This window comes from Eumetopias jubatus, unplaced genomic scaffold (assembly GCF_037043125.1).
Source record: "Eumetopias jubatus isolate StellerSeaLion01/CBP00866 unplaced genomic scaffold, mEumJub1_p1.0 scaffold_11, whole genome shotgun sequence".
In the NCBI taxonomy this organism is placed as follows: Eukaryota; Metazoa; Chordata; class Mammalia; order Carnivora; family Otariidae; genus Eumetopias; species Eumetopias jubatus.
This window is the reverse complement of record NW_028274817.1, coordinates 123,585,233-123,599,396: the sequence shown is the minus strand read 5'-3', so window position 1 is coordinate 123,599,396 and position 14,164 is coordinate 123,585,233. Positions and strand designations below refer to the sequence as shown.

The window sequence follows — 14,164 nt, the reverse complement described above, 5'->3', positions numbered from 1 at the left end:
GTTTTTATAACTATCAAAACCTTATAAAAATATAAAGATATGCAGGTTTTAAAATGTTTTTTTTTTTAACTTTAGGTTTCAATTCAAGACCATGTGCACGCCACAAGTATAAATTGTCTCTCTTCAAGCTAAGCCACATGTTATGAAGATAAATCCTGAACTCATGACACCAGCGTAAGTAGATGTTTCGAGGAAAACGGAACCTTTCAGTATCTGTGAAAAAGGAACATCTGCTGAATGTAAATGTGTGGAAATAAATACGGTTTACGTAAAATTAGGCATTCACAGATTTTGACAACCAGGAGTTCACCTATACTGCAATTAAAAAAAAAATTGTTCAAGTAAATATATTCTCTCCTTTGTTAATTGGCTTCCACTTTGCAATTTGGAGTCAAACACACTACAACAGCTAATCATCCAGAAGGTGTTTTATTATCTGGTTGACGCTCCAAAGACAAAAGGCAATATGAGCTATGACCCCAGCCCTCGCGGAGCTTAGAACTAGGTTATAGGAAGTAAACATTATGCACAGGAAGAAACAAAGCCACGTACACCGGAGTGTGAATTTCACGGTTCAGAATTAATTGAGGGACAGGGAACATCATGCCAGTGTGACCCTCTGTGCTCAGAGAGGGGAAGTGACCAAAGGCAGGTGGTTCTCAGCCTTGTGGAAATCTGCATCCCTGCTCCATCTCATGATGGGACACCGAGCAGGGACGGGTAGAGGCCAGGTATGCTGCTCACACCCCACAGGGTACAATACAGACCCCCACACAAAAAGAACAATTGTCCAAAACATCAAGAGTGCTGACCCAATAGTTCAGAAACATGACATCACTAATATACCAGCATAAGAGGCCATGTCCTTCCCCAGACGTGAGATTAAGGGAAATAAGTCTACTCTGTGAATAAACAGAAACAAAACATAATGAATTTGAGCAGAGGTATGAAAATTATGAAATAGAAGCCAATCTAGCAGGTTTCTATGCTAAATATTGATCCATAGCCCTCACCATATCATATGAGACTGTGCATTTTATGAGACGTGTCTGGTCTTTATTTTTTCCTCACTGCAATAAAAATGTTATATGCTCAGGGATTTTTATTGTCTTTTTTGTTCACTACCTTATTCCCAATGAAAGGCATCATGTGGAAAACAGCAGGACTTCAGTATATATTTACTGAATCAAAGAAAGAAAGAAAGAAAGAAAGAAAGAAAGAAAGAAAGAAAGAAAGAAAGAAAGAAAGAAAGAAAGAAAGAAAGAAAAAGGAAGGAAGGAAGAAAGGAAGGAAGGAAGGAAGGAAGGAAGGAAGGAAGGAAGGAAGGAAGGAAGGAAGGAAGGAAGGAAGGAGGAAAAAAGAAAGAAAGAAATCCACTATTGTATTTTTCTTGGCAAAGCTATGTTTGTAAGGGTAGGAAAGCATATGTTATCCCTTAAAGTTATAGACATATAGCTCTCTTTCACCCTCTCTCATTTCTTTAAACTTTAAATTCAGGTCTCTCCCTATAACACCTTGTGACTTTTGCATGCCAATTCCCAGCTGAAGGATGCCCTATCAACTTTTCTTGATAATTACAGATGGTTTTATGCCTCATGGTCAATGAATAAATCATTGCAGTTTGGTCAATGCTGGTCTTCCCCTGACAGATGTATCAAGTTCTGCCTAGCTCACAAATTTAGATTTCCAAACCCACAATATCAGGATCAAATCCCCGATCATGGTAACACTGGTTGAAAGGAGTCCATATCTGTAGACCTTTGCAGAGTGATCTGTCCTAGCTACGCTTCACGCATTCTTGCATCCGTGCCTCAGGTGAGTGCAATGATTAGGCAAGGCTGACAGTGGGGGGCGGCAGATGGGCTCTGCCCTGGGTGGGCTGGCGTGACAGCACCGGGTTTGCGAGATGCGGGGACAGAAGGGGGCCAGGCTCTTTGGGCAACGAGAGTCATTTTGCAGAGCTGCGGCCATGTGAAGCTGAGGACCTGTTTTCAGATCCATAAGGGCTAAGAGAGAGACACAAAGGTGAGTGAAAGTTTCCCTCTTTGTGGTCAGCGTTACGAGTAATATGGAACCTTTTCCGTCGAAAGTGCTGGTTTTGCAATTTCCGGTGGGGTTGGGTAGGACGATGGAAATGAAACATGTAGGGACAATGTAGTGTGAGAGATAAGCCCAGAAGTGCCATCGCCTTCCAAGTGGGTACCTTCCATGTGGATGTCTGACGGCAAATGAGCTCCAAGGACGGATGACAAAATCCGAACAGAACGAGCCGAGAAAGTGAAGTAGTAATGAAAAAAAAAAAAAAAGTTCCTCCAAGAAAACCCCAGGCCCAGATGGCTTCCCTGGTGAATCCTACCAATTGTTTAAAGGAGCATTAACACCAACACTTCACACTCACTTGAAAACCATGGAAGCGAAGGGAACACTTCCCACTCATTCTGTGCGGAGACTAGTCCTCTGATACCAGAAGCTGACAAATACATCACCAGAACACAGATCTACGGATTCATCTTTTTTATGAATAGAGATGTAAAAGTCCTCAAGAAAAAAAAATACTAGCAAACCAAATCCAGCAACATATACAAGGGATTATTCACTGGGCCCAAGTGGGGTTTATTCCGGGATGCGCGTTTCATTTGATATTCAAAAACTGCTTTGTGTGATGTATTCTGTCAATAGAAAGCAGGACGGAAAGCACATGATGATAGTTAAACCATCGAGTCAAAATGGAGCAGGTCGAAAATAAGACCAAAGACTATACAACTCTTAGAAAAAAATATAGAAGTAACCTGGCATCATCTCGGCTCAGGCAGAGTCTTTGCTCACAAGACAAAGCAAAAGCAAAGAAAAGAAACAAACACATAAATGGAAGTGCCTGAGAATTACAACACATTTGTGCTTCAAAAGGAACCGTCAGAAAAGTGGGGGAAAGCACAAAACGGAAACACATATTTGCAAATCCTGTATCTGATAAGAAACACGTATCTAAAATGTTATTTTTAAAAATAGTAACCTTGGAGCACTGGGGGTTATGCACAAACCATGAATCATGGAACACTACATCAAAAACTAATGATGTCATGTATGGTGATGAACATAACAATAAAAAATTATTTAAAAAAATAAAAAAATAAGCTTTAGCAACTCAATAAAAGCTAAGTAAAAAGTGGGCAAAGGATCTGAATAGACATTTCTCCAAGGAAGATACATGGCCCGTGAGCACACGGAAAGATGTTCAACATCATTAGCCTTTGGGGAAATGCACAAATATGACACCACTACGTCAAAAAGACACGAACGAGCATGTTGGCTAGGATGTGGAGAGACTAGAACCTTTATACTGCTACTAATGCAGCCACTTTCGAAAAGAAATTGGAAGTTGCTCAAATGGTTAAACAGAGTTATCCTATGGCCCAGCTATGCTACCCCTCGGCATATGCACAGGAGAGACGCAGACAGATAGTCAGGCAAAAACTTGTACGTGAATATCCAAGGCACCATGATGCATAATAATATCCAAAAAAGTGGGGACAACCAAAATGTCCATCGAAAGATGGATGGATACACCAAACGCATCATATCCATACAAGGGATTATTCTTTGGCCATCCAAACGTAACAAAGTCCAAAGTTTGCAGATGCACGGATGAACGTTGAAAACCTTCTGCTTGGTGGAAGGAGTCAGACGCGGAGACCACACAGTGTGTGATTCCATTTATATGAAGACGTCAGGGAAAAGGCGAAGGCATAGAGATGGGACTTTTAGGGATGGCCTGAGTCTTTGGGGGTTGGGGGGGGTAGGTGCTGGGTTGGGTTTTGGAGGGATGGTAATGTTCAAAACTTAGGTGGGGTTGGTGGTGGTGCCACTCTGCGAATATACAAAAGGCCACTGAATTGTATACTTTAAAGGTGCAGGTGGTGTGTAGTGTTTTAAAGAAAGGATACCGATGAGAAGGAACAGCTGTAGACAAGCCCAGTGGGTCATTTACAAGAAGATGGAGAAAATGAAGAGGCGTGAAAAGCTGTGAGAAGTATTTGGAGGGCCATAGGAAATACCTGTGACATCTGAGTGATCCTCCAGAGAACAGTTTTGATGAAATACGATTAAAAAGGAGGAAACGGGTTAACGACAAGAGAGGGGGATGAAATAGACACACTGGAACTTAAAAAAATCAAGAGTGTGGAAAAATGAGAAGTAGGTACCATTCGCCCAGGACGCTTTTTTGGAAAGATTGGGACATCCACGCATGCTTTTCATGAAGAAGTCCCGTAGAAAAGCATGAGTGGTATTTCTAAAGGGTGTCAGTTGATGCTTAAGAGGGAGACAGAGAGAACAATGACGGGAAAAGGTATTTAGACATCCAGAAACGTATGGCAGATCTCTAAGAAAAAAGAGCAGTGGGGTCATCTAAACCGTCATCGGGATATTTTAGTAAAGAGGCAGGGGGTCACTTTGAATGACAGAAATCGTTTCTCAGTCCCAACTGGAAATATTTCCTTATTGCAAAACTGTTCTCTTGATTCTGGTACAAGTCTTAGTTATATTGGGTAGAACTGATGCTCTTTCTCTGGGAGATCAGGTCATACATACGTCTATACTACAATGTGTATCTTGATAATGCATTTATGCTACTCACCTGTTTATGACCGCACCCATTTCACAGGACACAGCCTTCCCTCCGTAACATCTGAACCCATAATAAAAGGCGTCGTACTGAATGCAACGAAAGTCAGGGCATATAATCTTGAATCATTAACAGGATCGCCAGAGCCTTGTATTTGATTTACCTGCATAAAGACTTTACCTCACGCACATCCAATGTCTGTAACACCAAAGGATGGTTGCACGGGGCGTTCTACAATATTTCTGATTTTTCGTTCAAAAAAGCTGTTATTTTTTCAAATAAAAGGACGCACTACTTTAAGCATTAGACCCAACATACCCAATTAATAATGTTACAATGTACTTTTGTCTGAGAAATACATTTATGTTCCTAAATGTGCAAGATAGCTGCCACACCCGAGTTACATTTCTTCCTTGCCAAGAAATTCACTTTGAATTGGCACCTTACAACCACCTGACCTCAAACAACTCAAGATGATCTACTGTTCATACAATGGCTGAGAAGAGAAATGAAGAAAACATGCAAAGGAAGGAACGTGGCTTGTGTTCGAATTAATAGTCTGGAGAGACTCTGTTCTGAATGCAAACATTCCCAGGACAGGAGAGTTGTGAAGGTATGTCCGTGTGACTGGGAACTCAAGCTTATATGATGCTCCGCAGTCAGTTAACTGGAAATTATGGATTAATAGATTCTCCCATCAAGTGATTTTGAAAAACGGCGATGCCCATAAAGATGAAACGCCACCTTCCTTTAGGAAATTCTGAATCATTCATAAGGGATCAAGGAGATTCTCCACAGGATGGCACAGGCTGGTCAATGATTTCGTGCACTTGAGATTAAAAGAAAAAAAGTCTTGGGTTCTAACTTCTCCCCCACCATGACTTTCTTCATCCCAAAACACTGCTTCGTCTCCCTGGGGGTCTCCACCTGCCACAGACATGGACCCCTGTCACCTCCAAGCAGGAGGGAGCCTCTTTGGGTCGTGATTTATGTCCACGTTTCCATGAAGGCACCCTCCCCATTACAGAGTCTTTACCCCAATGCCTCGGTTTCCATGTTTGTTCCAGGGCTCCTCTAAAGTCCCAAAGACAGGACTTTAATCCTGAACGATGCCTCTTCTTTGCGGAATAAATCAAATCAATGCAGTGGGCGTCTCCGGCCACCAGGAGGCAGAAGACGAAAGTCCAGACCAATGGCCACCAAGGACAGACCGGGACCAAGGACTTGTCCACTCCCAGAGTTCATGTTCCACACCAGCAACAACAAAGACTGGAGTACAGTGTTTCCAAGTGAGGATTAAATGCATAGAAACCTACTGATGAAGAAGATGATGAAAGACAACATATTTTGCGCAGAAACATTTCATCTTTTTCTTTTTTGCAAGGCCCATGTTCTCTTGCACAATGTATGCATGTTATGACTGTTATCTGAAGAGTCTACCCCTCTGCCACCTCCCAGTCCATCTTAGAGACTAGTGCAGCAGGGAGACCCAGAGCCTGTTCTCAGGGGGGGCTGATCACCTCTGCCGCCCACCAGAGGATATTCTGCTATGGGTTCCCATGCTTTCCACCACCGACTTTCGATATCCTGGTTTTGGGTGTTCCTGCACAATTCTTCTTGCCTCTGGATCCCATTTCCTGCCATTTCTCCCATATTCCTTGACTTCTCTACTAGTGTTTATTTTTCCTTAAATGCAATACTTCACCTCTCTGCTCTACCCACTGAACTTTTAACTGCGTTTTAAGTGCAACTCTTGGGCTGCCTGGGTGGCTCAGTCGGTTAAGCACCTGCCTTTGGCTCAGGTTATGATCTCAGAGTCCTGGGAACGAGCCTTGCATCGTCAGTTTCCCTGCTCAGCGGGGAGTCTGCTTGTCCCTCTCCCTCTGCCCCTCCCCTCTGCTCATGCTCTCTCCATCTATGTCAAAATAAATAAATAAAATCTTTAAAATAAATAAATAGATAAAATAAATGCCACTCTTCCCATGGGAAATCAAATCAAGGCAAACCTGCAAGGAGAGGAAACATAACGGGAGTTAGGAGAGTAGTGTCAAGACCTGCAGATCCTTGAAGGAGGAAATTATTTTTTTCCCTTGGCATATGCACTTACGAACTCTTGACTTGATAAATAAGATGGGTTCCATTTGTAATTTAAAACAAAATCCTTAATAAAACATAAAAACAATGAAAAGACAACAGTCTAAGAAAACGATAAAACATGGCAATTAGCAAAGAGCGAACATACCTAACTCCCAAAGAAAGAGGGACGGAGGTACGCTCGGCGTGGCACCTTGACAGTTTTCAACACAGGTGCATAAGGCATATTACAGGGACCCACCAAATTTTCACGGATGCAAAACGCTCATGCATGATGCACACAATATGCGATTCAGATCATAGCTCTTTACATAGGAACTTGTTGATCCTGTGCCCCAGTGATTCCCAGACTCCTTTTATGGAATCTGACATGGAATACCAACATACCAAACGCCTAAGAGTGAGACTTCTCTGGCTGATGTCAAAGAGCTGCCTCCAAATGCCACCCACCCACCCTCCATTTCAGATGGAAACCAAGACCCCACAGAGTAGACCAGAACCACGAAGGTGAACAGACCATTGCAGCATGCAAAGAGCTCTCGTCACATGAATTTTAAGTCCCCTGCTCTTTTCCCTCCACAAGTAGACTACGTTTATTTCAGACCATCTCTGGGTTCTATTCAAAGTCATGACATCACTGCACCTAAGCGAATATATGCAATTACTGGCCTTAAACACAACTTCAGGACACCCCTACACAACCTTCCCTGAGACAAAAATTTCAGAATAGCTACCAGCACCTGAAAAACAAGCAGGTGTTTCTGGTACTTTTTTCTGAATCCTGGAAAAAGTCAGTTATATAAATCCATGGGCAACATTCCTTAAGACCATAAAATACCCATCAGGTGAGAAACCTGTTGAGGTCACCATCTGCCTCGGTGGTGTTGACTCCGTGATGGGCAATGCTCAGCAGACAGGCAAAGAATGGACAACATCCCTCTCACACACAACTGGCCCATAACGCATTAGATCAATGGCGCCAAAGAGCTTTGACGTGACCCAACAGTGCTACTGCCCGGTAGATACCACCATCGCTGAAGCACCCTAATAACGAATGAGCAAACAATAACCCACTGGGGGGGCATCCCTATCATCTCCTAGCCTTTGTGCGTTTGAAAATAAAGTAAGCGAACCCCTGCAGGGAGGTTTGCGAGGATTGAGTGAACAGCTACCGCCATCCAAGGCTGGCCACGCTGCAGGCTCTCCATGAGTTTGCTGCTGATGCAGAGCGGTCGGACCGTTTTGAAGCAAAAATAACTTAAAGCATGCAGGAGGCATCATGTGGCAGGGTAACCAAAAAGGTAGTGAGTCCATGGGAGGTAAACGAAAGTGAATATTTGAATGGAGGTAGAATTAACCAACTCAAGATGTAAAGGCAAAATGGGAGACAATGAGGGGAAGGAGAGGCAAGAACCACCCATAAATAAATTCCAGCATTTCCATCAGAAAGCATGGGAGAGGAGATTTCTCTTTTATATCAGAGGTCTTTGGACACTTGTTATGAAAAAATAAATAAGAGGTAGATTTGATGGGACACAAGTGTTGGATAGATGTGCCTTCCCAATGACCAAGGTGTAGAGCAAAACAAAGAGGAAATAAGTTTATAAAAGAGCATCTTCTTTGAAAATAAATGGAACACCAGTTCGATCACTAGACTTAAGGGTAGGCATAATTAACTTTCTTGTACCCATGATGACACCTCCCAGTTTGCCTGGGACGATCCCAGTTTATTAACAGCATATTAACAACTCTCAACCATCCCGGACTAGCCCATATATTATAGGGTTGATTTCAAAAAGCAAGCGTGGAGATCCTTCCATTTATAGGACAAGTGTCTTATAATCATTATTTTTTTTAACTAAGGCTCAGTTTAGAGGATGGTATTTGACAGATATTAGCCATTCCATATTTGGCCAGTTGCAACTGCTTCTGGGGATCAACAATGATCTCAATATGCTATCCAGCGATGTTAATAAGAATGGAAATTATAAAGTGATCGGGTGTCCTGGATGCCGGTTGTGGGCTGGGAAACTTCCCACGATCACCTTGCAAGGCAGAGAATGCTACAACTTTCTACAGAGAATCTGATGAAATTCACTGCCTTTCTGGGCATCACAGCTCAGACACGGGGGTGTGGGGAAGATGCTAGTTCACTTCCGCCTCGTTCTGAAATCTATGTTCACTCCATGCACCAGCCTCCTGCTTGGACCATCATTCCTCTTGTTAACCCTCTCTTTTGGATGGGTAAACAGCGTTTATTACTCCATAAAAATAATGATATCCAGCAATATTTTTCCATTTCTCAGGCAGGAAAAGAGCATTTATGCACTAATGATGTTTTGAAGAAGAAACTCAATATTTCAACGTTTTGCTCAAAACATATCTACCCGTATCAAAAGCGCTAATTAGAACGTTCATCACCACGCGGGCTGGGCCATTTTATTTGATCATCTTTTTAAATATCTGGATCCTCGTGGTTTAAAAATATTTCTCAAGACTCAAAATAGCGACTTCCTTGAAGCTAAAGTGCGGGCCGGGGACGGGTTTCAAGAGGATCTGAGCACATGCAAGATCCGTGATGGAGATAAACTAAGTCACATTTGGAAATCTCTACCACCCGTGTATAATCAGCAAAGTTGGCACATTTCACCTCGGCAAATAAAAGGGGGTCTGTGGTGTTCTAAGCGCCTCCACAGTAGCTCATTCGCGGAATGTAAATAGACCGGCATAGAAATGCTAAACTGATTCTTTGATTTCTTGGTCACCAGCTACAGCTCTGTTATGTACCATGATTTCTTTTTTTAACTCTCAGTTCCCAAAGGTAGACTTCAAATTTTTCAAGGAGAAAAATTCTAAAAGCAAACCTCTTTTCTTAAATTATATGTACATATAATTTATATGCATAATCCCTACAGCATTTTCTTAAATAACATATATGTATATATATGCACATACATATGTGTATATATATATGTGCATATATGTGCACACATATTGTGTGTGTGCACCATCCTCACAGTGTTTTCCAGATCTGCACATCATTTCACGAACTGGCCAGATGGATAGGCGCTCTCTATGTAAAGCTGCATAATACAGCTTGGCTTGATGGGGAAAATCAATTTGCTTTGAAATCTAACCTTTTAAGGAATGTCAACACATCATGCACGCAAGAGAACATTTTGTTACTCCACCAAAACAAGAACTTGCTCCACGTCCACGGCTTCATTCAGAAAACAGAGCCCAGAGCTCCTCCTCAGTGGGATGACGCCACGCGCAGCCCCACACACTGTCCTCTTTGAAAAGGCTCTGTGCAGTGCTCCAACGCGTTGTTTCCTCTCTCCACCTCTTTGTTAGAATGGACCTTTTGTAAGAGATCAAGAAACACGATTTCCTGTTTCAAGCACTAGTGGCCAAAAGGACTAACCAGAAGCTGCTGGAAAATGTAGGGACACGCACGCAATCAGTGCTACGTGAAATTAACTAAAATGATTCTACCAAGACCTGGCTCATGAGACCTATGAAAAAAGAAAAAGAAATAAAATCACAAAGGGAGTGGGCTCTTGACGCTAAAGCTTTTTACTTCCTTTAAAGCAAAAAAAAAAAAAAAGAAAGAAAGAAGAAACAAACAGACAAACAGCAGGGAATTTCGGAATTTCGAGGACTTTATCGATGCTCCAAAAGGCACAACTTTGCAAAACATCTGTGGGAGATCTGCATTTCTAAGTTAGAAATGCATTTCTACCAGACACCCCGCTCCAGGGGTCTCTCATAGATGAACGTTTTCCCATGTAAATGAAAAAAAAAATGCTCAAAATAAAATTAAAACATCAAGGCAAAAATAAAATATTCTTGCTAATATTTGCCTATTTGGAGAGAACATTCTCAGCTGTATTTTTGTTTCATACAACTCCATTGTGCCCTTTATTTATCTTACTGTAACCACATTGCAATATACACATTTCACTCTGTAGAGTCACACTGTGAGAGACTCAATTTCCAGCACCATGTTAAAGCATTGCTGTCTTGAAAACGTTTTTACCTACACCTAGGAATATCAGTCACAAAGTGTACAACAAGCAGACAAAACTCCAAAAGAAGGTAAATCTGAAAATATTTCCCCCTGCCCAACATATATTTTTTCTAAGTTCCCCACGGGGGGGGGGGGGAAATGAAGGAAACATCAGAACAAATGGAGAGCCACGCTGGATTTCCATGAACTTAGCAAGCATCCTTCCATGGTAAATCGTGAACTGTTGCAAAAACTCAACCAAGAGCTGAGCTCCATTGTGTGCAAATACAATGGTCCTTGTGACCCCACAGCAGGGTCCCAACGAACACAGATCATCAGTTTAAGGAATTAGGTGAAAGATTTTCCAACACAGGAGAAACAAAGTAACATACCTACTTAACCACAGAAGAAAGCCAATGTCTATGGCTACCATCATCTGTTACCAAAGCATCACCCGTCGGCAAAGGTGTTCACTCTACAGAGCTGTGTAGCCTCCCAGGATATTCTCACGCCCTGCCCCCCCAAAAAGAAGTTTCCTTTTACTTAGGCGACCTTGGAGTCTGCCTGTTGTTTGAGGAAGGGTGGGGGTTCCCTGGAACACAATCCAAGAATTAAGCAGTGCAAGCTAAGAAGGCAGACTGTGCTACAAATATCTCTTGCACCATCCAGAAAGCCCAGAGAAGTAGAACTTCCTATGCATTGGAGTAACACGGTTCAAACCCGTCAGTCCCCGCACAACGAAAAGCGTTTGTCACGGCATCTGGTGCAGCGTTGACATGAGGCAATGACTTACCTAGAATGCCCAGCCGGTAGTTAATGGTTATCACGATGACATTTCCGTAGCTTGCCAGAACGCTCCCGTCTATCATATTGCCAGTGCCCTCCATGTAAGACCCGCCGTGGATATAGACCATTACCGGCTTCTTACTGTTCTGATCATGGATGTCTGGAAAAAAAGTCAAGTAAGGAAACACAATAAAAAAATCACACTGATTAACAGAGGCTAAGGGCAAGGGACATGGATTACTTTTCCCTGTTTCGACTGGAATCAACCAGGTGTCTATTTTTGAGTTATATACACCTTGAGAAGACTGCTTAAGAAAAGGGGTCCATGGGATGATATTTTCTAGTCCTACAAATGGTATTTTGAGAAGCATACAGACATTTGAAGTCATAGGAATGCATGTGTGCATTGCTGTATATATCTAAAACATCGAAATATAGAGAATTTAGATGAAATACTTATTTCCTAAACAGGGCTCAAGTCCTAAGATCTGACTTATTGAAGAAGCACATAGCATGATGTTTTCAGCCTCTAGGTAAGTGTGAAATCAACTGCAAAATGATCATTGATCTTTGCTACTACTGCCCTCTTTATTCAAAGGTGAGCTTACAGATTCATTTTCAACCTCACAATGAGCACCCAAGACCAGCAGTGACTGTAAATGCTCAATAGGGGACAGATGACGACAAAAACCAAAGAAAGGGTGAAAAATTATCAACAGAACAGAAATGGGTACCATCGAAAACAAAGCAAAACAAGATGCCCAAGCAAATGTCTTTGTTCTCATTTACTGGCCGTAGTCAGAGCTCAACACATTTAACTAACAAACACGAAAGCCACATAATAAAAATGACACAAGATGGAAATCGTGAAATGCTACATATTTTCACAGGGGCTATAAACTCCCATTGTGATGTGCAAACAATGGGTACCCTTAGTCATTCCTTTGTTGCTTTATTGAGCAGTGATGTAAAAACAATGTTTTGCAATGGTCTGTGAGCACAGAAATTCGGAGACCATGTGTCCATTTGCAGAAACTGCTTTCTAAAAAGGTATTGATTACATAACCTGTTTAATCAGTCCTTACACTTCTATTGAATGTTTCAGAAGACTAACCTCAATGATGATTATTTCTGAATCTCTCTCTATGTATATATATGGATATATCCACATATGTGTGTGCAAATAATTTAAATATCTGTATGTTATCAAAAGAAACCCAAATGTACCCATGTACATTTATTTTCACCTTTTTAATCAAGCAAGGTTTTTTTTTTTCTTCTTCTAATTCACCAAGACACTTTTGAAATATCAGAAAGGAATTTCAAGGAAATGAACCACTATCATTTAGATGGTGGCTGCTAACAAAATGAATTACGATCACAATGTCAAAACGAGTTCATTGGCTGCCTCACTAAGGCATGCAGAAGACTCGAGAAACCCACTGGTCACAGTCAAGTACAGGAAAGAGTATCACGGCCCCATGGTTCTGCAGATGATGAATAGATAGCAGAACAGATCTTATTTTCTCAAATAAAATTCAAATATAGAGTAAAAGTCCTTTATTCATCATCTAAGCATCATGCACTACGTGGGATTTTGAAAGACACAGTTGTCTAGAAAGGTGTGGCGTTTTGCATGATTTATTCCTCTCTTTCTCTCTCTGGATCCTGATTTAGTGGATTTGCCCTCATTTCTTTTCCCAGTACACGCTGTTGGCTACTGCACTGTGGAAAAGGAATAAGTAGAGATTTTGAGGGCTGTTTGAAGGGGTTTCCTTGGAAAAAATGTTAGGCTAACATCTCTGAGCTTTCCAAACCCACAGAACAAGGTTCTCATGATCTTGAGGAAGTAATAACAAGATGTCCATTTAATAGAAAGTAAAAAGAAAAAAAGAAATCACAAGTTATTGCTATTCAGTGAAAATTAGGGGGCATTTTATGGTAAGAAAGTTGCATTTCGAGCATTGGGAAAACAGGTCCTAGGCATCAAACGGAAATGCACAAATAAGAGATACAGAACAAGAGGCAAATTATCTTTCTGGCTGGGCAACAGAACAAAGAAAAGGTTTGGGGTTTAGTTTTAATACATTTTTTCTTATTTTTATGTGGTCTGATAGAATCTTCTTAAAAATTAAAAAGTTTTTCTGTTTTAATACATTTTTTTAATTTTGATAGGACTGCAGGTATTCCGGGGCCGTCTGCAAAGGACAGGTGGGTGGGCGAATCGGGTGCAGGATACGCTAGTCTTAAATCACAAAAGACCTCACAAACAGACGTCAGAGGGAGGGACAAGCCCCGTGAACACAGGGGAATGACAATAATAGTGAAATAATAACAATGTGAAGAGAGGCAGCCATGAGAGCAACATGGGCCAAACTTCTTGGACCACAGTTGATTTAGGAAAGAGGCCAAAGCCAGCAATGCAAAGATGTAGAGGGGAAGGCCCCCAGAGGGACTTCTCACCGCCTGGCGGGGAGAACTCACCGGACGCTTCCCTGCCTTACATCGCCTGTCAGCCCCAAACCCAAAAGTTCTTCAAGGGCCTTCGTCCTCTGTGGTCAATAAACAGAGGTCCATGCATTTTGCTCCTTGGATGGGAGAAAGGTGCTTCTCACCCGCCCTACGGGGCCTGCACCACGGCAACATACTTG

General features: G+C 41.9%; 1 protein-coding gene across 4 annotated transcripts in view; it reads right to left on the bottom strand.

Moving 5' to 3' along the window:
• Nucleotides 1-14,164, bottom strand: part of NLGN4X (neuroligin 4 X-linked) — a 212,176-nt gene that overhangs the window by 97,348 nt on the left and 100,664 nt on the right. For all 4 annotated transcript variants that reach the window (XM_028115065.1, XM_028115066.1, XM_088028522.1 and 1 more), the window contains one exon: nt 11,521-11,673. In XM_028115065.1, the coding sequence (XP_027970866.1) occupies nt 11,521-11,673 (153 nt within the window). The remainder of the gene's footprint in view (nt 1-11,520; nt 11,674-14,164) is intronic.